This window comes from Procambarus clarkii, chromosome 88 (assembly GCF_040958095.1).
Source record: "Procambarus clarkii isolate CNS0578487 chromosome 88, FALCON_Pclarkii_2.0, whole genome shotgun sequence".
Lineage (NCBI taxonomy): Eukaryota > Metazoa > Arthropoda > Malacostraca > Decapoda > Cambaridae > Procambarus > Procambarus clarkii.
The window spans coordinates 15807025-15830877 of NC_091237.1; the positions used below are offsets into that span (position 1 = coordinate 15807025).

Here is a 23853-nt window from a genome sequence, read left to right on the forward strand (position 1 = left end):
AATTTGTTCCCCTTTAGCAAACTAAGTATTGATTTGATGATACAGTTCTGTCTGTGGCGACGGGCGAGAGACGGGCAGGACCTCCTGGTCGCAATATCCGGTGGTCCGTCTTGGGGCGACACACGCTTCTGACCTCCTCTAAGTCTCCCTTTCCTTGGTCTTCTCCAAAGACCATACGAGGCGCTCTACTGTTGGGTGGTTCGGTAGTTTAGTTTTATCTTGTGTATGTGTTCTTTCCTTATAGTTCTTGAGTGCCCACAGCTCCGGTTCCCGTTTATGCAGCTGCCTGGTTCATATAGTTCCCAGTGGTTTGACATTGGTCATTTAATTTAAATTTTACCCCGAGGGGTGAGTTTATTGGGCAGCGCCACTCATCCTGTGAGTGGACACACCGCCATAGTGACAGTATTGGGCAGCGCCTACTCATCCTGTGAGTGGACACACCGCCATAGTGACAGTATTGGGCAGCGTCCACTCATCCTGTGAGTGGACACACCGCCATAGTGACAGTATTGGGCAGCGTCCACTCATCCTGTGAGTGGACACACCGCCATAGTGACAGTATTGGGCAGCAGCCACTCATCCTGTGAAGTGGACACACCGCCATAGCAGCATGTACAACACTCCCCAATAGGAAGAAAACCCGCTGGGTTGTTCATCCTGTCACTTGTACCCAGACACAGCTGGGACTTGCTTAACTGTCTCAAGTGAACAGCTCCTCAAACAAGAAGATTAACATCAGTCAACCCTTAAAATTTTACGTTATCTTGCGGGTGCAAAATGAGGGAATCTATTGAAGGAAAACTACTCGTATGTGGTAATAAAGATAGTTTGGTATGATGTTAGACTTAGGATTCTGTCAATATTAAATATTATTTAATATTGGGATATTAAAGCTTCTACAGCAGGTATATATAGACAACTATATGTGACCTGTACTCTAGGCCTATATAATATAGGACTGAACTGGACTCTCAATATATATACACCGTGTGACTGGGTACACTTTCCTCTGTAAATATATTCATAAAATGCATTAATCTACATATTATATGTTATACCCAATTTGGGAAACAAATTCAGTAGCATTATTTATGCAAGAATAAAGTACTAAAAGCCTAACACAAATTATTATAACTAATGGTATATAATAAAATGGCAATGCTCATTTTCAATACCCATTTTACTCCTTGTTGTTTAAGATTCGCTACTTGGAACAAAAAGTTCCAAGCAGCACGGGCTATGGTGAGCCCCGTAGACCCATTTTACTCGACCAGCTCAAGCGGTGGAGTAAGCTTATGCCTGATCAAGGAAAGCTTAAACTGCTTGCGGGATGGTTACTTTCTGCAGACAAAAGGAATCAATAAATATAGATGTGGTGACTGCAGGAGACTGGTGACTGCAGGAGACTGGTGACTGCAGGAGACTGGTGACTGCAGGAGACTGGTGACTGCAGGAGACTGGTGCCTGCAGGAGACTGGTGCCTGCAGGAGACTGGTGACTGCAGGAGACTGGTGCCTGCAGGAGACTGGTGCCTGCAGGAGACTGGTGCCTGCAGGAGACTGGTGCCTGCAGGAGACTGTATTGATCTCTATACACAAGTTAGCTTACCAAGGTCAACATTTCCTTGGTCCGATAGTCCACAACTATTATAAGCCAAGACGATTAAATCAACAAAAGAACAAATCCACAAGGGCCGTGACGAGGATTCGAACCTGCGTCCGGGAGCATCCCAGACACTGCCTTAATCGACTAAGCTAATCACTTAATCACTTTCGACCAGGAATCAGGATTACCGGACAGGGAAATAATGATAACTGTCTGACTGAACCCCGAGAGTACTAGAAAAAAATTTTTGTTTTGTTTTGAGGATGTAAAGATGGCGTTAGAATATTTTAAGGGAATCTCTCTATGGAGTTTTACTTCAAGATCTGAGTAAAATCAGTCCAGAGAGTTAACAGTAACTACAGTATCATTAATATATTTATTAAAATTGTTTCATAGTAGACCAGACCACACACTAGAAGGTGAAGGAACGACGACGTTTCGGTCCGTCCTGGACCATTCTCACAATCGACTTGAGAATGGTCCAGGACGGACCGAAACGTTGTCGTCCCTTCACCTTCTAGTGTGTGGTCTGGTCAACATACTTTAGCCGCGTTATTGTGACTCATCGCCTGCATTTTTCATAGTATCTTTGGTCGATGCTAACAACAGTAGATTATCACCATAGCATAAACCTTTAGCACTTGCTATGTCACAACCACCTCTACTGACTGACTCTTTCAAGAACGAGTCATGACAAGTAGCATTGTAGTACATGACTTAAACAGCATCTTGTTAGATTCCATTTTGTAGAAAACTATTCCGAGAAGAAATTACTCCATTTCACATCTACAGTGAGTAAAATGACAACATATATTGGTACTCTAGCGACTACAAAACAAAGGTTTGTTGTGGAATCCTCTGCAAAGTTTGGTGTGTTCAACTTTGAAAACTGCTTTGGAAGCTTCAACACAGAAATGAGAGGTTTTCCTGCGAGTTGCAGAACCGGATACTTTAAAGCACCCAGAAGCAACACTGCCTAAGAGTTGTAAATAAACTGTAAATTGTAAACCAGAAGTGTGTAGTTCGTCAGCCAAGATGTCAGTGAGGACTTAGGCAAATATCCTGTTTTAACAGTGTGTTTAGGGCAATTGTTCCATAGTTACCGAGGCAGGACATAGACGCTTGTCAGTTCACTGCAAAGTGGAGTGATGCAGATGGCGAAGTATCACGGGAGAAAAAGACTGAAAGAGACATAGAAAACAACACACAGATTCACCACTATATGTTAAAGAAACTATAGAGCCTTATAGGAGTTAGTGTGTGTGTGTGTGTGTGTGTGTGTGTGTGTGTGTGTGTGTGTGTGTGTGTGTGTGTGTGTGTGTGTGTGTGTGCAGGTGTATAAGTTTAGGGGGGCCGGAGGTGTTCACATGTGGAACACACCGCTGCTGTTCGGCCACCTTCACTCTCCTCACCCCTTTGTTCCTTGTAATATCTTCTTTAATAACTATGGACGGATAACTCGTTATTCCTCCCTTGTAGTTAGTCTAGCTAACTACTCCCGACACCCAAGAGGTGAGGCTCCTGGAACACGTGTGGCTCTGTCAGACTGGCCCCTGGCATCTTCCTCCTGCTGGATTATACAAGCAGGTGGAAGCATGTTTGCACGCACACACACACACACACACACACACACACACACACACACACACACACACACACACACACACACACACACACACACACACACACACACACACACGGGCGTCTAATACAATGACTCCTAATCTATTATCTACGATATCTACTCGGGTCAACATCCCCAGGATGCAACTCACAATAGCTAATTCCCCACGTAGCTATTTACTGTGAGGTGAACAGAAACATCAGGTGAAACGAAACGTCTATAAACGCTTTTGTCCAGAGGCGGTGATTGAGACCGGCCACCGTCACTCAACCATCAGTTTAGGATCGGGCACTTTAGTACATCATTTTTGCGACGTTGTGACAACTTGAGAGGACGCCTGCCTCTCAATCACCTAATATATATATATATATATATATATATATATATATATATATATATATATATATATATATATATATATATATATATATATATATATATATATATATATATATATATATAAAGGCGTCGCCCGGGGCCTACAAGCCTCGCTTAAATAACGAACTGTATTTAAATGAAAAAATATTGGAAAACAATGCCCGGGAAAGTGATACGAAATCATGGTGATGTGAATTGTTCAATAATAGTATTAGGGATGGAGGTGTTAGCTCCTGGGCTCCGCCTGCCTAGCCGGACGTTGTCTAATGTACTGAAACTCGACCAATTTTCCTCTTATAATATCTACTACATATATATATTCTCTGTCTGTCTGTCTGTCTGTCTGTCTGTCTGTCTCTCTCTCTCTCTCTCTCTCTCTCTCTCTCTCTCTCTCTCTCTCTCTCTCTCTCTCTCTCTCTCTCTCTCTCTCTCTCTCTCTCATCTCTCTCATCTCTTGGATGAGGCCCATAGCAGCTGTCTAACTCCCAGGTATCTATTTACTGCTAGGTCAACAGAGTCATCAGGTAAAAGAAACTACCCAAATCTTTCTGACTCGGCCAGGAATCGAACCCGGGTCCATGGATTGCGACGGACAGGCTGAGGGAAGACAGAAGAAATAGAGATAGACGATAGACACAGTAAATGAGGAAGAATTAGAGAGATGGAAGAGGGTATGGGGGAAGGATGAGGGGAATGAGACAAGGGAGGAAGGAGAGTGTGATGGGAGGAAGGGTGGGAGAGAGGCGGAAAGGAAAGAGAAGAGCTCTGGCTCTTTGGTCCCGCCTCTCAACTGTCTGTCAACTGGTTTACGGATTCCTGGGTCTACTGGGCTCTATCATATCTACATTTGAAACTAATTTGGAGTCTGCCTCCACCGGCCGACTTGTGGGCGGTGGTGAACCCCATATACCAAGCCTTTGGATAGTAGTGGACCCCATACTCATCCTATAGGCGGTTGTAGGACCCATACCCATCCTACGGGTGGTAGTGGACCTCATGCTTATCCTACGGGTGTTAGTTGACCCCATGCCCATCCTACAGGTGGTAGTGGACCCCATGCCCATCCTACGGGCAGTAGAGGACCCTATACACATCGAGTGACTAGTTGCGGACCCTATATCCATCCTGAGGATATACTGGCAGTGTTGAAGGCAGCAGTGTTCAGTGTACAGGTTCCCAAGTAGGAAGACTTGAGAGGCAAGACCGACGAGAGGCAAGACCGACGAGAGGCATCAACATCAGAGGCTCTAGTGTCGCGTGACAGACTTGTCGTGGTGAGAGGCAATGTTGTGTTGTGTTATCCCGTCGTTGTAGATGTTCTTTAGTGCCCCGAGACGGTCATCGTTGCCTTCCTTACTGTCTGGCTGTGGTCGTCTCAGGCGGAGGTTACGATAAGACAGTTATAAGCTTATAAATCTCAAGGTAAACATACAGATTTAACAGGCAGAACTGAAGAGGTCGGAGCTGTAGAGGGCGTGGAGGGAGGAGCTGGGAACCGCCTGACGTCCTATAAGACTCGTCTTGAGACTTATACTCCAGGTGCTCGAGGAGTACCTTGGGGGAGACGGAGACAGGAAGAGCGAGGAAGGTGACGGGAAGTCTTGTTCTGAAGACGAGAGGAGCGTCGAGGACCTGTCCGGCGTCACGTGGTGATCGTCGAGGACGACACTTGTGCAGAATAATATTCTGAACAATGTCATCCTGGACGTTAATAGTTATTATAAAGCATAAATGTTTACAATAAGATTTTTTTGTATTTGTAAATCATTCATAAATACACAATAATAAAGGCACCGAGGCGCCAGAGGGCAACATAAACATCACAGTAAGCAAAACAAATAAAGCAGCAATGACACAGTAACAAAACAAAAGAGCACAATACGTAATAACCAGGAACGTAGCACAAAACAGTAACAAAACAAGAGACAAAATAGGTAAATCGGGCAACCAAACATAAACACACAGTACAACAATCGAAAATCACAGAAAAACAAAAAACAAAGATACGAAAACAATACAGAAACATAAATAAACAAAACAGCCGATAACGGCTAATATAAGAAGATAGGCACCGAAGCACCATAACAGAATAAGCCAACATCTCACATGAATATACGCAGAAAGACAAATACAGGACACTACCGGAACCCAGCAAGTGGAATCCTTCCACAAAGGGAAGCGGAACAATCAACAGGGCCACCAACCCCACACACGGTGGAAACTTCGGGGCCACACACAGCGCCACAAAACACAGCACAAGCACGCAAATGTAAGTAATTATCAGAGAAGGCACCAAGCCGGGAAGGCTATGCACGCAAGAAAACACTCACGGACCCGACCACAACACACGGAGGACGGGCCAACCAGCCACATAAACAACACCATGGCACCCAGGCCACACATAGAGATAGGTATACACAAAACCGATAAAGCTAAACACATTGAAAACAGGCGCACGATGACAGGGTGTCTAAGGCGACGAACCACCACCACAGGGCATCGGCATAGTGGGCAGAGGCACGTTCAGATGGAACACACAAGATTGAGGCATAGAAGACTGCACAGGAGGGTGGAGGGCGGCTGTACAAGAGGCAGAGGCACCGCCGGGGGAACCACAGAGGGCCGCAACACAGGGGCCAGCAGCACCGTGCCAGCTGCATTAGGGGCACGGCAACACTCACACTTGGGCACAGGAGCAGGGACCGAGGCCACTATACCAGTCACCACCTCCGCAACAAGGGCACCCGCCACCACGACGACAACACCACCCTGCAGGCTGCGCAAGAGCCCCATCATCGGGAACAGAAGGCTACTCTACATCCACCACGTCCGCCCAGGCGACACGCCGCTGAGGGAGACAAACAGGGAGCCCGACGGGAACACTTCGACACCGGGTACTCGTCGGCAGGACTATCATCCACCTCTAGAGGTGCCACAGCAGGAACACCGGGAGACCGGACACGGTCACGCAACACCACAGCCGACTCAACCGTCGGATGTACCATACCGCACTCCACAGCAGGAACATCCACAGGGATGTTCAGGCATTGACAGGGATGACAGGCAGTGCCAGGAGCACAGATCCTGGCAATGCACCGCCACACCTCACCGAAGACACAGTACCCAGAGATGGGGCAGGCAGGGCGGAGGAGGCAGGGAAGCGGGCGGCAGGGACGGAACCGCACATTCCATGGGCGCAACAACCACACCGCCAACCGAGCGGTCCACAGAGACTGGCGACACCACCAGGCCACCCGACCGGGGGAAGACAGCAGCCACGTCGGCATCACAGCAAGAGTCCTCCAGGCCCCTCAGGAGGGGAAAGTCCTCCTCCCGGAAGAGGTTCACAGGGCGGACACTGCCAGCACCACAACCCACAGCCCGTTGCCCCGACAACTTGCACCAGAAGCAAGTCCAGGGTTGGTCAGCATAGAACACCCGGACATAGAACCCCTTAAGCAGGACCGGCGACGGTATAAGGGACTTCAGGCGCATCTCCAACATGCGGGTCCCACTCGGAACACCCTTCCACCTCCCGGAGTAGACCATATTCAACCGCACACTCAGCACCCGCCCACACCAGGCAAAGTAACACCACAGAAGATCCTCAGGGAGCTCAAACGAAGCCCCATGCACAGCAACATATGTGGTCTCGCCGCATTGATCTGATACCGTCACAGAACCACCACCCGCGGGCAGCGGGAAGGATCGCCCATCATTACGATCCACGAATCACCTGTAGACAGCCGCGGAGCCGAACTTCACCACAGCCGGTGAGTGGCGACAAGCCAAACTCTATTCATACACTCAAAATCCTACTTATATCTCTGTATCTCCCTCCTCCACAGTCCTGGGACTCACATTTGATCGACAACTACTCTTTCACACACACATAACACAGAAACATGCAATAGCTCTTCAAGCCATGAAGAAACTATACAGACTTAGATTTGCAAAACCTGACACAAAAATGCACCTTTACAAAGCACTTATTAGACCTCTCCTAACATACGCTCCACTAGCTCTTTCTCTATCTGCACGCACTAACAAAATAAAACTTCAAAGAATACAGAATAGAGCACTAAGATGGGTACTCAACACCCGATGGCAAGAGTTAAATACCAGTCAAAGTCTCCATGAAAGTACTAACATTCCTGCCCTAAATACCTACTGGAAAACTCTATCAGACAAACAAATCGATAGACTACTCACTCATCATGAACAACACATTGATTTTCTCCTACACACTCTCAGACTACCACGAAACAATCATGACCTCTTCTCTACCATCCATGATCCTCTTCCTAACTCTGTATTTCGTTAAACTTTAGCTCTCAACACCCAGCATCCACTATCATTACATATTCAGCTCTCAACAACCAGCACAAACAATCCGTAAAAAAGTTCAGCCCTGACGCTCTTGAGCCAATCACTGTGATGTTGTGAGTTTGTGATGTCCCGATGTTGTCACTGAAAACACCCGACTGAATCCTTGCCTCGAAAGCCGCAACCTAACGACACGCAGCTGGGTTTAGCCCTGGCACTTTTTCTCTTACAAATCTTCTTCCTCTCACCCCCCCTTATCTTCTTCTGTCCCCACTTCCAAACTCGCCCCTATGGGCATCTTCTCCTGTATTATTCTGATTCTGATTCTGTACTCCACAGACCTCCGCCACATTCACCCGCAAAGGGTTCAACAGCAGGGCACGACGCCTGTCCAGTGAATTACAAGCCAATCGTATCCTTCCTCAGGACAGGGGGGAACGGCACCCCCATATCACAGGCCAACAGCAACTCCCGCCGGGTGTTGCGTCAGTGGGTTGGGAGATTGTCCCCCAGCTGCGGTGGAAGGTGAAGGGGTGGGCGATGGTGCTGGTATTGAAAACTCAGTCCAGGTTGCCCCCGTGTTGCAGCCATTTGTCCCAGCCCCCGTGCAGGCGACTTCTGTGCACCCGACCTCTGTGTTGCAGCCCTTGAGATTCAGCCGGTGGAGTCTTTGCCCCTCGCACAGCCGGTCTTTGTGTTGCCAGCCCCCATGCTGCGGCCCCTGGTGCAGTCGACTCGTGGCTTCCATGCGATCTTCTCTGCACCAGTCTTCCGTGATCCATCTGGATGTGCCCCTGCCCGCTCTGCCGTCGCCTTCTGTGCTGTTGTTCGCCTCCCTGACCACCCTTCCTCGTGCAACTGTTTTCAATGTGTTTAGTTTGTCTATGTTGTACGTTTCAGGTTATTTGTTGTTTCCATGAGATGGATTACTGTACTGTTTCTTGATACCTGGTTGATGGGGTTCTGGGAGTTCTTCTACTCCCCAAGCCCGGCCCGAGGCCAGGCTTGACTTGTGAGAGTTTGGTCCACTAGGCTGTTGCTTGGAGCGGCCCGCAGGCCCACATACCCACCACAGCCCGGTTGGTCCGGGACTCCTTGGAGGAATAAATCTAGTTTCCTCTTGAAGATGTCCACGGTTGTTCCGGCAATATTTCTTATGCTTGCTGGGAGGACGTTGAACAACCGCGGACCTCTGATGTTTATACAGTGTTCTCTGATTGTACCTATGGCACCTCTGCTCTTCACTGGTTCTATTCTGCATTTTCTTCCATATAGTTCACTCCAGTACGTTGTTATTTTACTGTGTAGATTTGGTACTTGGCCCTCCAGTATCTTCCAGGTGTATATTATTTGATATTTCTCTCGTCTTCTTTCTAGTGAGTACATTTGGAGGGCTTTGAGACGATCCCAATAATTTAGGTGCTTTATTGCGTCTATGCGTGCCGTATATGTTCTCTGTATTCCCTCTATTTCAGCAATCTCTCCTGCTCTGAAGGGGGAAGTGAGTATTGAGCAGTACTCAAGACGGGACAACACAAGTGACTTGAAGAGTACAACCATTGTGATGGGATCCCTGGATTTGAAAGTTCTCGTAATCCATCTTAATCCATCTACTAATCCGTAATCCATCTAATCCATCTACTAATCTTAATCCAAAATCTTGTAATATATGTTATATATAATTTTGTTTTGTTGTGGCATTTTGGTGTCTTTTATGTTTATTTATGTTATTTTGTTCTATACCAATAAAAAAATAAAACTAGCACGTTCACACCTGTAGACCCCACCAACAGCCACGTTCACACCTGTAGACCCCACCAACAGCCACGTTCACACCTGTAGACCCCACCAACAGCCACGTTCACACCTGTAGACCCCACCAACAGCCACGTTCACACCTGTAGACCCCATCAACAGCCACGTTCACACCTGTAGACCCCACCAACAGCCACGTTCACACCTGTAGACCCCACCAACAGCCACGTTCACACCTGTAGACCCCACCAACAGCCACGTTCACACCTGTAGACCCCACCAACAGCCACGTTCACACCTGTAGACCCCACCAACAGCCACGTTCACACCTGTAGACCCCACCAACAGCCACGTTCACACCTGTAGACTCCACCAACAGCCACGTTCACACCTGTAGACCCCACCAACAGCCACGTTCACACCTGTAGACCCCACCAACAGCCACGTTCACACCTGTAGACCCCACCAACAGCCACGTTCACACCTGTAGACCCCACCAACAGCCACGTTCACACCTGTAGACCCCACCAACAGCCACGTTCACACCTGTAGACCCCACCAACAGCCACGTTCACACCTGTAGACCCCACCAACAGCCACGTTCACACCTGTAGACCCCACCAACAGCCACGTTCACACCTGTAGACCCCACCAACAGCCACGTTCACACCTGTAGACCCCACCAACAGCCACGTTCACACCTGTAGACCCCACCAACAGCCTCGTTCACACTTGTAGAGTCCTACAACAAAATAAATATAGCCAGCAAAATTGACAGTAGCCATTGTGTAACAAATACACACATATATATGTCACTCGCCCTGCACTGTTAATCTCAGTTAAAACTGCGTGTATATGACAACAGCAGACATTGGGTTCAACACACTCATAAAGGGTTCATATTATGTTAGAATACCATACAGTATATTAGTTCCATGCAACCCTTGTAATATTTAGTCCATAGATCTGCGGTTGAGGAAACACTGTCCTAAACGACCCAAGGACCACCTGTCCCACTGGGTGTTGGGGCGTGTGTGGGAAGACTGTGCTAAGCCACTGAGTGTCACTTACGGGTCCATAATGGTCACTTTGCCTCGTTCTCACCGGCAGTTAGGTTCTGTTGTGCCACAATAAATATACTAACTACTAATACGATGTTAACTTTAGGGAAACAAAGAGTGTTAGAGGATTACGAGTGAGTGTGTACATACTGGGGTAAAGAAGGGGTGTATTATGAGAGGCAGCAACCATGAGGAGGGTGTGAGGGAGGTGTTGAGGCGGGCAGGTGGGGCCCAGCTCCTCACTCTCCTCCTCGCCTTCACGCCAGTAACATCGTCTCTCCTCGTCTTGCAAGGTATTAAGTTTACGGTCTTGACTTCTTGTTATTAGTTTATAGTGTAATGTTTTAGTTATTTCGGTAATTTATCAAAGAGTTAAGTGTTATCTTGCACCTTATTTGATCAAAATTTTTAATGGTTTTGTTTGGTAAGCGTGTAATATTTATTAACACTTAAATTTCATATTCAAAGTACTACGTGCAGCCTTGAAATACCATACTGTATAGTTTTTAATCTTTACTTAAACTTGTCTTTTTCCGCGGCTGTTATCTTGTAGTAATTATGAACACTTTATCGATAATAAGACTTTGAGCTTGATAAGCAAATGATTTGGTTATTCTTAATAGTAGTATATTGGAGGAGGGGGGGGGGGTCGATTTGTAACAGGATTCTAGGAAATTATGCACTTGACAATCTAAACATTCGGCGGTGGCACTATAGTATGTTAATGGAAATATTTTAGTAATTTTTTTTCTTATATAATAAGCTGCTTCAACCTGCATATCTACACAGGCCTGTAAAACGGGCCCTTGAAAGTACTTCAGAGCTAATAGAGGGATTTGAGTACAAGCTTTACTCCTTTAATTTAGAAAGTGGAATTTAACTTGGTTCTAGTTAGTACTTTAATTGTGTAGTACTTTGAGACTATCGTTTGATAACGGCCCAAAAAAAAAATCTAGTAAATTCTTGAACTGCTCTGAATGTGGGGAGGGGGGCCATCCAAAACTTCAAACCTCGCACAAACGTCCCCCTATTAATGGTACTGGAGTGACTTCGTAGTAGTCTTGCTGGTTTAATTAGTATTAACGTAATGCACGCGTTTTCAACGTTCATCAATTACTTTCTGGTACTGTACCCTTACTATGTTCCTTGTAGCTGAAGAGCTAGCTATAATATACAAAGCTTATGTATATGCCCAGCTGCATAAATCTCTTCCCCCCCCCCCCCTCCCCCGTTTTTTCTCTACTCTACCTCTTGTATAAATGTTCAAAATCGCTAATCTCTGAAGTTCTTAAATCCTTTTGAAATTTTGACACCCACTCGAATACGGTCGTATTTTTATGTACGTGTCGCAGGTTACTTTTTATTAACTACGCACTATTAACTACGTACCAGGGAAGAAAGATGCATTAAATATGTTAAGATTCCCTTTCAATGTTTAAGATTGCACTGATAAATTAAATCTTCAAATTTAGACTTCATTTTGATTCAAGTGATTTTATGATATTGCATTTAAATTGAGCCATGTTTACCGTACCGTTCATTTCGTGAGTACTTAATCGTTTGTATTTTTTCATCTAAATCTTTACCTGATCTCAATTTTCAGTGAGGATAACATCGGATAATTTGGGAACGCATCGGACAAGGGAGAGTGAAGGGATGAGGGGCGTAGAGAATGGGGAGGGGGGGGGTGGAGGTTAAAGGAAAGGGTTGCTGTGGCTCGGTAATGAGCATGCGATGCTGAACTACAGCAGCGCGTGGCTGGGTACAGCTAGTATATAATTAAAGAAATGCTTAGTTGTGTAAAAACATCCCATATTCAAAGCATTATAAGGGGGGGAGGTAGAGTACCTAACACGCTCTCAAAGGTGGTATTGGTGCCAACCCTTGATGGCCGGGTGAGTTGGTCTGTTATCTTCCAGGCACTATGTAAGGCACAACACTACGTAACTACTTTTACCACCCTTACTTTGTCTAGTTGCAATAACCACTTCATGTCCAACCTCCTGTGACAAGTTTGTCTTCCTACAGACCTCCAACAGTGCCTCGAGGTGGCTTTGAGCATGTCGCAGGGAAGATAACTACACCCCCCCCCCTCCCTCCTTAATCTTTTTACTACTTTAAAATAACAATTAGGTTCTGTGAGGAACGAAATTGCCCCTTGGAGTCTGGCTTCCCATCTTTGAAGCACTTCTAGATTACGTTTCACTGCTAGAATGCTACCAGAAACGGTGCCTCCTTTTCCCTCAAATTCCTGTTCTTGCCTTAAAATTTTAGATTGTATTAATGCATTTTGTTGGATAGCTTGGTGTATAATACTATGACCTAACCATCCTAGTGTCTTGAAACTAGTGACTTAATACTTAAAGCTGTAATCCTAATACTGAAGAGTATAAAAATGCTTAAATAATATTGTTCCCTAGTTATTGGTAAAAAATTGCGTTAAATCTGAAACGGTCGGCGACTGGGAACCATTACTTTTCCTAGATATTATAACAAACATCTGTACTCGGGCCATGAAAGGGCTATAGTTGTAATGGTTTGCCACTCATTTCTGAAGATTGCCATGTCCTTGACTATGATCTACTACACAATTAAATGGCTATTAAAAAAAAAAAAAAAAAAAAAAAAATTATTCCCCCCTCCCCTTTTACTCCCACTAGTTTAAGCAATCCTTAAGATTTAACGCAACTAAAAATGCTCAAGTTTCAGTTGTCTTCATAATCTGACTTTATCATTTTTGTTCAAAAGTGGGTCTATTCGGTTGTTTAACAAGTCTATATATTGCAGATGCGGTGTTCTATTCCAATATTGGTGGGCTCTATCTTCTGTGTGGCCGGTGTGACGAGCCAGTACCAACCATTGCAGGCATAGTTAACCTCTCGCTGTTGTAAACTAATCTTTTTCTTTTTTCTTTTGTAAATTTTTGCTTAAAAAAAATTATACTGCCGGTATAAGTTCTTTTCAAGGTAACTCTTAAGTATAACTATAGTTTAAATAGTAACTTTTTACATTTTAACTTTGCAGACCCTGGGTGTCCCGGAGTCCTCCAGTACTTCACCTGCTTTTGACGGCATTCCCAGGGACACTAGTCAACCACTTCCTGGATTAATTGAAGCAATCGGGAGCCTGCCGAGTAGCGCTCAACCTATCGCAGCTGAAGACGCCTTTATCCTCCAGGGCCCTGGCAGCGGCCTCGTGCCTGACGCAGGCCAGCACAGAGCAAGTTTTGCTGATGGACGTTATTTTCCCCAAGACTTTGGCAGTGATGTAGCTCCCGGTCCTAATGTCGGCCAGGGTGTCTTTGGTGGTCCCGGTCCTAATGTCGGCCAGGGTGTCTTTGGTGGTCCCGGTCCTAATGTCGGCCAGGGTGTCTTCGGTGGTCCCGGTCCTAATGTCGGCCAGGGTGTCTTCGCTGGTCCTGGTCCTAATGTCGGCCAGGGTGTCTTCGCTGGTCCAGCTACCATATTCAGCGGTGGCAGGTTGGACCAGGTGACCGTCCCGCGGGTAGCAGTGGGCAGCACTGGAAGTATTGTCAGACCGGTTGGCGTCCCTCAGGTCAGGAGGGTGGACGATGTCTTCCACCCCACTGTCACCCAAGTTGTCACCATCGACCGTTGCGTCACTGTCACCGACCAAGCCTTCAACAGCGTGGCGGTAACCTTAACGTCCTTCAGCGTGCAGACTGTCACCGTCGGAACACGCTCGGTAAGTTTACAGTAACAGTGCCATATTAATACAATAACACACGCATCATCTTCCTGCTTATAACCTTCTCTTCTACACCACAGGTGCTACACACTCCCGTTGATGACCGGGTCGCTCTCCAGACTTCTGTCTCTGTCCGGCCAACGTCAGTAACGTTAACGGAAGTGAAGTCTGACTTCAGGATCGTGACGGAAACGTCACTAAGTTACGTGACCCTCGGCCACACGTCCTACATAATCAGCCAGTACACCTACACCACTCCGGCCACCCAGGTGTAAGTATAGAATACAGTGTGTGTGTGGTTGGGGGAGGGGGGGGCGTGTTTGTAACATTACCTCGTGTTAATGACGTATATTTTGTCTTGCAGGTTGACGTACACAGCGACGGTGGTACACACGAATATTAACACCAAGAGCACAACCTTCACCAACTACCGGACAGTGACGGACACTGTGTACGTTAACAGCGGCTACGGCTACCGTCCTCAATAAATGACTCTTAATCTTAAGACAACTCTTGCATTGTTGTAAAAAATAGAGTAAACTTAAGTAATAGCTAAATATTTTATTAAACTATTTCTAGATTAATAAGTTTTGGGTTATGTAGTTAATAGTAGTTCGAGGACGGTCCACTACGGGCTCACCATAGCCCATGCTACTTGTAACTTTCAAGAGTAGCTGAATCTTGAACAAGAGTTCGACAAGATGGAAAACTTGCCTTAGGATGTTTAAAACTTGCTTTCTCACTTGTATAGGCTTGGTCTTCTAAAAACCAAGGATTTTGGTAGCCACTACATAAGGCTAGTAAGGCAGAACCAGGCACCGTAGAACTATCTTAAATGGTGCGCTTGAAGGCTGTGATCATGCCTACCACAAATGCTCCGGCCACTTACAGAAAAATGGAAGTGGAGCTAAAGTTAATTTGTCCCACTGTGCAGCCTGTCCTCCTAAACAAGGGCTAAAAGCCATTTCACGGAGCCCCAGTTAATGAATGTTAAAAATTAGTTGCAAAGACTCGCAACTGATTATGTAACCCGTCCTCTGACAAAATCCATTCCACCCAGCTGTCGACCCCAGAGAGAAACTTCATAAATTTTTAACATGCTGTTCATTCCAAATTAGGAAATTCTCGAATATAAATTAATATCTTGGCATACTGTAGTTATTTATTATTATTAAAGGCATTGGTTAGATGGTTTAGGTCCTGTTGGCGATTATTTGTAGTATGTGGGGGGGGGGGGGGTGATCATTTACAGCGTAGATTAGATAAAGTCGTCAGCGAAGTACTTGTTCCAGAAGTGTTCAGACGTAATCGTGTACAGTTTTGCATTCATAAACGGCTACATGGCTTTCCCGGCTTGATGCCTTCTTTGATAATTACTTTAATCATAACCGGGGTTTGGCGGGTGCATGGACTTCGGCCTTTTGAGGACGGACTCTATTACGTCCTTAAAGCTTCCAGACCAAGTACTTTGCTTACTGTATTTGTTAGAAGTACAACGATGAAAATGCTAAGCCAATGTACTAAAGTTGAAAAATAACATAAAGGAACCTAGTAAGTGCATGAAAATCTCATTGACAATTTCTAATTAAAAAGAACGGCATGTTAAACTTGCAATGCAGTATTTGGGGTGGACCACTAGATAGATTTGGTGTGTTATCGGGTTGCACCAAGGTGGTCATGAATTTCAGAACTATTGCAGGGAAGGCGTGATGAAGATAGGAAAAATTTACCTACTACTGGACTCCTTGCCGGAGCCTGTGCTCCTGCTAGGTGATTTCAATTGTCATTCCCTTTGGGGTGATGTTCTGACGAACAACCAATGCAGACTGTGCTCGGGCTGCCCGCTGTAAGCGTGCAGCCTGGAAGAGACCGCCGTCGGCAAACGGCCGATTCTTTTGTTCTTTCGGTAGGCGAGTACGGTGGCCCGTATGGCCATCTGTGCGGCTAAACGTGAATGTTGGGTATCTTATGTCTCCCCCATTACGTCTGAAACGCCCCTGCTGCAGATCTGGAAGCGTATCTGCAAGATACCAGGCAAGTTCGTTCACGACGTTTCACCGGTCATTCACCTCCATCGTACTCTTGTGGGGGATCCGTTGCAGGTCACTACCGAACTGGGTTCCCACGTTTCTTCTGTTTGCTCTGGTTTTCATGTTCCCAATCTTAACTTCTTTGTAAACCTGTCCTTGAATCTTGTCCTTTGGATTTCTGTACTCCTTCCCTATAACGATCCATTCTCTCTGAATTCGGTCTGCCGTGGCCCTCTATGGCGGCGGGCTCTGATGGCATTCATTGAGATGCTTCATCTCCCGTGCACGTCTCGGTATTTAGTCGGTATAATTGGGTCTGGGAGTAGTCGTCAGTTCCCGAGGACTGGCTCGATGCCATTGTTCTCCCTGTTCGCAAACCAGGGTCTCTGGAAACATCCCCTAAGGACTTTCGCCCTATTTCCCTCAAGTTGTCTGCAAACGCTTTGAACGTATGGTTAACGTTTGTCTGATGTGGTTCTTGGAACACGATCACCTCCTCTCACCTTCTCAGTTTGGTTTCTGAAAGTGCCGCAGCACAACACGTGTCCTGGTGAACTTGGAGGTCTATATTTGCTGCGAAGACCTCCGTTGTTGCTGTCCTTTTTGACCTGGAAAAGGCTTAAGACACCACTTGGCGATATCATATTCTATCCTAGCTTCATTCTTTTGGCCTTCGTGGTCATCTCCCTTTCTCTCCGCAGCTTCCTCGTCGTTCCTTTTGGGTGAGGCTTGGTACCGCTGTACATCTCTTCAGCAATACGATGGTGTGCCCCAGGGTAGTGTTCAGCATCTTCTCTGCTCTGTCGATGATCTTGTCCTTTGGTGTCAGGGTGATAATTCGCCTCTCCTTCAACTTGCGATTGATGCCGTGTCGTCTTGGGCCACCGATCATGGCCTAAAGTTCTCTACTTCTAAGACTTGTCATGACGTTTACTCGGAAACGGGTCGTTCTTCGTCCCTCTGTCACACTATGCTCATCCCCTCGAGTACAAAGATTCCACGAAGCTTTTGGGGTTATTCTTTGACACTCGTTTGTCTTGGTCTCCCCATATATCTTGCCTCAGTGTTGAGTGCTCTAAGGCCCTTACCCTCCTTCGGGTATTGTCTCATTTTTCCTGGGGAGCAGATAGGCGCGCACTCCTCGCTTTACATTGCTCTCTCGTCCTGTCTAAGCTAGATTATGGTTGCCCTGCTTACTAGTCTGCTTCTCCTACTACTCTTTGCCGCCTCGATGTGTTGCACCATACTGGGTTGGCCTCGGTTCTGGTGCCTTTCGTTCGACTCCCGTCCTCGGCTTGTATGTTGACACTGGATACCTCTCTCTCTCCAGGACCACCGTGATCGTTACTGTCTTCGCTATCTTGCGCGGTCCTTGCAACATTCTCTCGCCTCTGTCGTGCTTTAACTTTTACCCCTCCTGCGGTTCCTGTTCCTCTTCACCACCACCCCTCTTTCTGTCCGGTTATCTCGCTTACATGATTCTTTACATTCATATTTCTAATATTTCTCCTCGTGTTCCTTCTTTGCCCCTGTGGAGTCACCCCCCCCCCCTTCCGCAGTTTTGTACATCCTTGACCCGCATCCCTAGAACTTTTACCCCCTCCTTAGGTTCTAAAACGCCTTTTCCATGAGCACTTCTCATTCCTGCTCCGTTTGTCTTCACCGATGAGTCTAAGTCTCCAGACAGTGTTGGCTACTGTTGTTTTTCCGGATCACACTTGTGTGTCGCTTACCACCGGAGACTAGCATCTTCACAGCGGAGCTTTATGCTATTCTCTATGCTCGTCTCCTGTCCTCTCGTTGTCAATCTTCCTTTGTTGTTGACTTGCAGTTCCCTCATGGCTCTCGGGTCCTTTAATCCGGTTCATCCAGTTGTCGAGATCCAGCATTGGCTGTTAATTGTTCACAGTAAATTTAAGTAGGTAGTTTTGTTGGGTTTCCAGCCATATTGGTGTCAACTTAAATGAGCGTGGGGATGCTGCCGCCAGAGAAGCTGTCCGCTCTTGTCCCATCTCTCGTAAAGGTATTCTTTATTCAGACTTTTACCCGTTTATCCATTCCTCCATTCTTACCCATTGGCAGTCTTGGTCATTTGTTACTGGTAACAAATACGTTCTCTTAAAAGTTGCCCTCGTGACCGTCCTCCTACCACCGTAACCGGCGATGGGAAATGGCTGTGACGAGGTTGTGTATTGGCCATACTCGCTTAACTCGTGGTCACTTGATGGAGCGCCGCCCTGCTCCTTATTGTCCTAATTGCATTGTCCCTCTTATGGTCGTGCATATCCTTGTTGAATGTCCTGACTTCCGGGACAAGCGTGTCTTGTTTTCCGACCGTCCCCCGCAGTCGCTTCTCTCTCGATAGTATTCTTGGTGCCTCGGATACTTTTGATGTCGTTAGCCTTGTGCATTTCTGTTCTCGTATTGGCATCCTTGGTGATATTTAGCGCCCTCTGATTATCCCGCACATTTGATGGTGCTACATAGCCTTCCCGGTTTGGGGTCTTTTGATAATTAATTACTTGGCCTGCTTGGGGCAGGAAGACCAGGCATTGTGTAGGAGGGAAGGGTTTGGACTTTGTGAAGGAGGGTAGGGGTGTTGGTTCTCCCTGGGGTTCTTGAATTGAGTTGGGTTCCCCACTCCTCTTTGGGATTGGAGGCTATGGCTCCCTGGCTCCCTTCCATCACCCTGACCTCACTCTGGAGGAATACCTTTCTGTATTTCATTATATTTTGAAGTTTGCTCTTTACTAGAATGTCTTCTTTGGTGGCCTCATTCTTGAATGAGGCCACCGTATCAATCGACTTGAATGACGCCATTTATAAATAGATTTTTGTTGCATTGTCCAAACCGGAAAGCCGCCGCCTGCATTGATCAGCCCCTTCCATTTGTATTTCAGCATCCCTGTCACTGAAGCTTTGTCCTTGGCTCTCCACTCTTCCTGCCTGGAACCTTCTTGTTCCCTAATACCTACCACGACTACAGCTCTTTTCCTTTCCATTAGCTTCCTGTGAAGTTACTTTCATTGCAACTTGACCATTGACATGGCTTCTGGATTCTTCCTCAGCATTTTAGCAAAGGTTACCCCACCATTGCTATATTACCTACTACCTGCGGGGTTGATGGCCAGAAGTTGTTGTATTTCCTCCTGCTCTGTTCCATCTGTAGTTTAATTAGGGTTTTCCCTCATGACTGTTGATTCCCCACTGATTTCCCTCCATACACGAGCGATCTCCTCCAGGGGAAAAAATAATGTCCCTCTCCGCCACCTGTGTTTTATTGTCCTACCATCATGATCCTTTTTCTGATATGTAGGGTTAGTGTTGAACTTCAAGGGGTCAGGGAGAGGATATAATGTAGAGATGAAGGGAGACGAGAAGAGATGGGGGAAGGAAGATAAGTTGATGCAGGAGGGGAGGGAGGAGTCGGGGACAGCTAGAGAAGAGTTGGTGGAAGAGGGAAAAGAAAAGTTGAGTGGAGGGGGGGGGGAGACAAAGGGAGGAAGATGTATAAATGAGGAGTTGGGGACAAGTGGAGAAGAGCTGTGGAGGTTGTGGTGTGCGGGCAAGTGTACTTTGGTGCAGATGTACTTGGGTGCAAGTTTGGTGCAGGTGCACTTAGTGCAAGTTTGGTGCAGGTGCACTTAGTGCAAGTTTGGTGCAGTTGTACTTGGGTGCAAGTTTGGTGCAGGTGCACTTAGTGCAAGTTTGGTGCAGGTGCACTTAGTGCAAGTTTGGTGCAGGTGCACTTAGTGCAAGTTTGGTGCAGGTGCACTTAGTGCAAGTTTGGTGCAGGTGCACTTAGTGCAAGTTTGGTGCAGGTGCACTTAGTGCAAGTTTGGTGCAGTTGTACTTGGGTGCAAGTTTGGTGCAGGTGCACTTAGTGCAAGTTTGGTGCAGGTGCACTTAGGTGCAAGTTTCGGTGCAGGTGCACTTAGGTGCAAGTTTGGTGCAGGTGCACTTAGGTGCAAGTTCGGTGCAGGTGCACTTAGTGCAAGTTCGGTGCAGGTGCACTTAGTGCAAGTTCGGTGCAGGTGCACTTAGTGCAAGTTCGGTGCAGGTGCACTTAGTGCAAGTTCGGTGCAGGTGCACTTAGTGCAAGTTCGGTGCAGGTGCACTTAGTGCAAGTTTGGTGCAGGTGCACTTAGGTGCAAGTTCGGTGCAGGTGCACTTGGGTGCAAGTTCGGTGCAGGTGTACTTGGGTGCAAGTTCGGTGCAGGTGCACTTAGTGCAAGTTCGGTGCAGGTGCACTTAGTGCAAGTTCGGTGCAGGTGCACTTGGGTGCAGGTGCACTTAGTGCAAGTTCGGTGCAGGTGCACTTAGTGCAAGTTCGGTGCAGGTGCACTTAGTGCAAGTTCGGTGCAGGTGCACTTAGTGCAAGTTCGGTGCAGGTGCACTTAGTGCAAGTTCGGTGCAGGTGCACTTAGTGCAAGTTCGGTGCAGGTGCACTTAGTGCAAGTTCGGTGCAGGTGCACTTAGTGCAAGTTCGGTGCAGGTGCACTTAGTGCAAGTTTGGTGCAGGTGCACTTGGTGCAAGTTCGGTGCAGGTGCACTTGGGTGCAAGTTCGGTGCAGGTGTACTTGGGTGCAAGTTCGGTGCAGGTGCACTTAGTGCAAGTTCGGTGCAGGTGTACTTGGGTGCAAGTTCGGTGCAGGTGCACTTAGTGCAAGTTCGGTGCAGGTGCACTTAGTGCAAGTTCGGTGCAGGTGCACTTAGTGCAAGTTCGGTGCAGGTGCACTTAGTGCAAGTTCGGTGCAGGTGCACTTGGGTGCAGGTGCACTTAGTGCAAGTTTGGTGCAGGTGCACTTGGGTGCAAGTTCGGTGCAGGTGCACTTGGGTGCAAGTTCGGTGCAGGTGCACTTGGGTGCAAGTTCGGTGCAGGTGTACTTGGGTGCAAGTTCGGTGCAGGTGCACTTGGGTGCAAGTTCGGTGCAGGTGTACTTGGGTGCAAGTTCGGTGCAGGTGCACTTAGTGCAAGTTCGGTGCAGGTGCACTTAGTGCAAGTTCGGTGCAGGTGCACTTAGTGCAAGTTCGGTGCAGGTGCACTTAGTGCAAGTTTGGTGCAGGTGCACTTAGGTGCAAGTTCGGTGCAGGTGCACTTAGTGCAAGTTCGGTGCAGGTGCACTTAGTGCAAGTTCGGTGCAGGTGTACTTGGGTGCAAGTGCACTTAGTGCAAGTTTGGTGCAGGTGTACTTGGGTGCAAGTTCGGTGCAGGTGCACTTGGGTGCAAGTGCACTCGAGTCGAGAGGGAGTACGGATGGCCACTAGCCGGCCCTTCAGTGTTACCAAACTGCCTATCTTGAATGAGCTGTGAATTTTTTTAATGGAGTTTAAGTTATGCTAACTCTCCATACACCAGAGGACCTAGAAAGAGCTACCCATCAGTCAATCTTCCCACTCAGCACAAACTAGTCTGGTAATAGATTGCTGTCGTTATGATGAGGTTGGTAGAAATCTTGCCCAGGTACTGCAGGTTTCCATGTAGTGGTTGCCGTCTTTCCTGTCGGTCACTGCTGAATTCTTTCACACGTTACCACACGATGATTATAGGTGCTCTAGTAGCACTTTTTTCCAGGCACTCCATACCAAGTTATCAAATCAAGGCACCAAGCCGGGGAGGCTATATAGCACCATTAAACGTGCGGGATATTCAAAAGACGCTAAATATTACTAAGGATGCCAATACGAGTGCAAGTTCATACGAGAGAGACTTATTCGCCTTGTACACTTTTGTATAACATCAAAGGCATCCGATTCACCAAGGATACTATAGAGGGATAGGTGACCGCGAGGGACAGTCGGGAAGCAAGACCCACGCACATTCTGGAAGTTAGGACATTCAACAAGGATATGCACGATCGTAAGAGGGACAATACAATTTGGACAACAAGGAGGGGGAAGTGGGCAGCAATCCATTAAGTGCCTGTGAGTTAAGTGGGTCTGGCCGATACATAACCTCACTAGAGCCGTTTCCCACCGCCGGTTACGGTGGTAGGAGGAAGGCCATTGGGGGGGGGGGGGGGGGTGTTTGTAGAACACTTAAGAGCATGCAGCTTGTTAAGAGTAACAAGACCAACGATCATGCCAATGGGCAAGGATTGAGGAATGAATAACTGGATAGAAGTCCTGAATAAGAAATATCTTTACAGAAGATGGGACAGGTGCGGACAGCTTCCTTAGCGGCAGTGTCCGCACACTCATTTAAGGAAACCACCAATATGGCTGGGAACCCAGCAAAACTCTACTGTCTTAAATCTGCTGGAGATAAACAGTCAATATTGAAGTTCGATGACCACAGGATTATGACTCTAGAGCTATGAGAGTACTGCTCGAGTCAACTACAACACAGGAAGAACTACAGTGAGAAAGCCGTTGACAAAAAGCAAACAAAATTGCATAAAGTTCAGCCGTGAAGATGCTAGTCTCTTGACGGAAGGCTGACACACATTGTTGTGTAGTCCTGACTGCACCCGAGTAGCCTACACTCAGCAGACCTAGACCCATCTGTGACGACGGAGATGGAGCGGGAGTGTGAAGAAAAGTGAGCAAGGAAAAGGCGTTTCAGAACTGTAGGACGGAGTAATGACCTGCATGACTAGGCTAAGCTTATACAAAACCTAGGAAGAGGGACCCTCCATGGGGACAAGGACTGACACGATGAGAAACATTGGCGACACGAACCGAGAGAGAAACTTGCAAGCGAGACAACCGTACAGAAAGGGAACAGGGCCCACAGGAGGGGTAATGGTCAAAGTACGACATAAGCAAGAGAGTTTTAAAGAGGACCAGGCAAAGTAGCGAGGACAATAGCAATCACTGCGATCCTGTCTAGACTGGATGCCGGTCTCAACATACAAACTCTGGATAATTTCAACCATGTACCGAGAGAAAATCATGCCAAACTGGCCATCCTCACAGAAAGAAGAATGTGGTGAGAAGAAACAGGGGGCAGCAGTAATCAACTCGTGCTCAAGCGGGGGTGAAGGTGTTGTAGGGACCATGCTACACTAAGTAATAGAATCACGATGATCTGTAGAGACGGAACGCCGGTTTCAACATACAAGCTCTGGTTCGGGACGAAAAGGCATCAGAGTCGAGCCTTAACCCAGAATGATGAGTATTGGGACGAAGGTTCGAGGAAACCCAGAAGTAATTATCAAAAGAAAGCAAGAAACCGGGAAGGCTATGTAGCACCACCAAATGTACAGAGTAATTAGAGAGCGCTAAATATCACCAAGGATGCCAAATAAGAAACGCATAAAGCGAACTATATCAAAAGTATCCGATCTCTTGGAACAGTTGTCAGACGTATCTGCCACTTTATTTTGGGTTTGCTTGTCCGTTTAAAATTTAATGTTAAATA

General features: G+C 46.9%; 1 protein-coding gene across 1 annotated transcript; it reads left to right on the top strand.

The window, feature by feature from the left end:
* Positions 1 to 10892: 10892 nt before the first annotated feature.
* Positions 10893 to 15011, top strand: LOC123752250 (uncharacterized). The gene is made up of 5 exons (XM_045734307.2): positions 10893 to 11045; positions 13540 to 13617; positions 13777 to 14457; positions 14541 to 14731; positions 14825 to 15011. Exons 2-5 carry the CDS (start codon positions 13540 to 13542, stop codon positions 14946 to 14948), a joined length of 1074 nt encoding a protein of 357 aa, XP_045590263.2. The 5' UTR covers positions 10893 to 11045; the 3' UTR covers positions 14949 to 15011.
* Positions 15012 to 23853: the final 8842 nt, after the last annotated feature.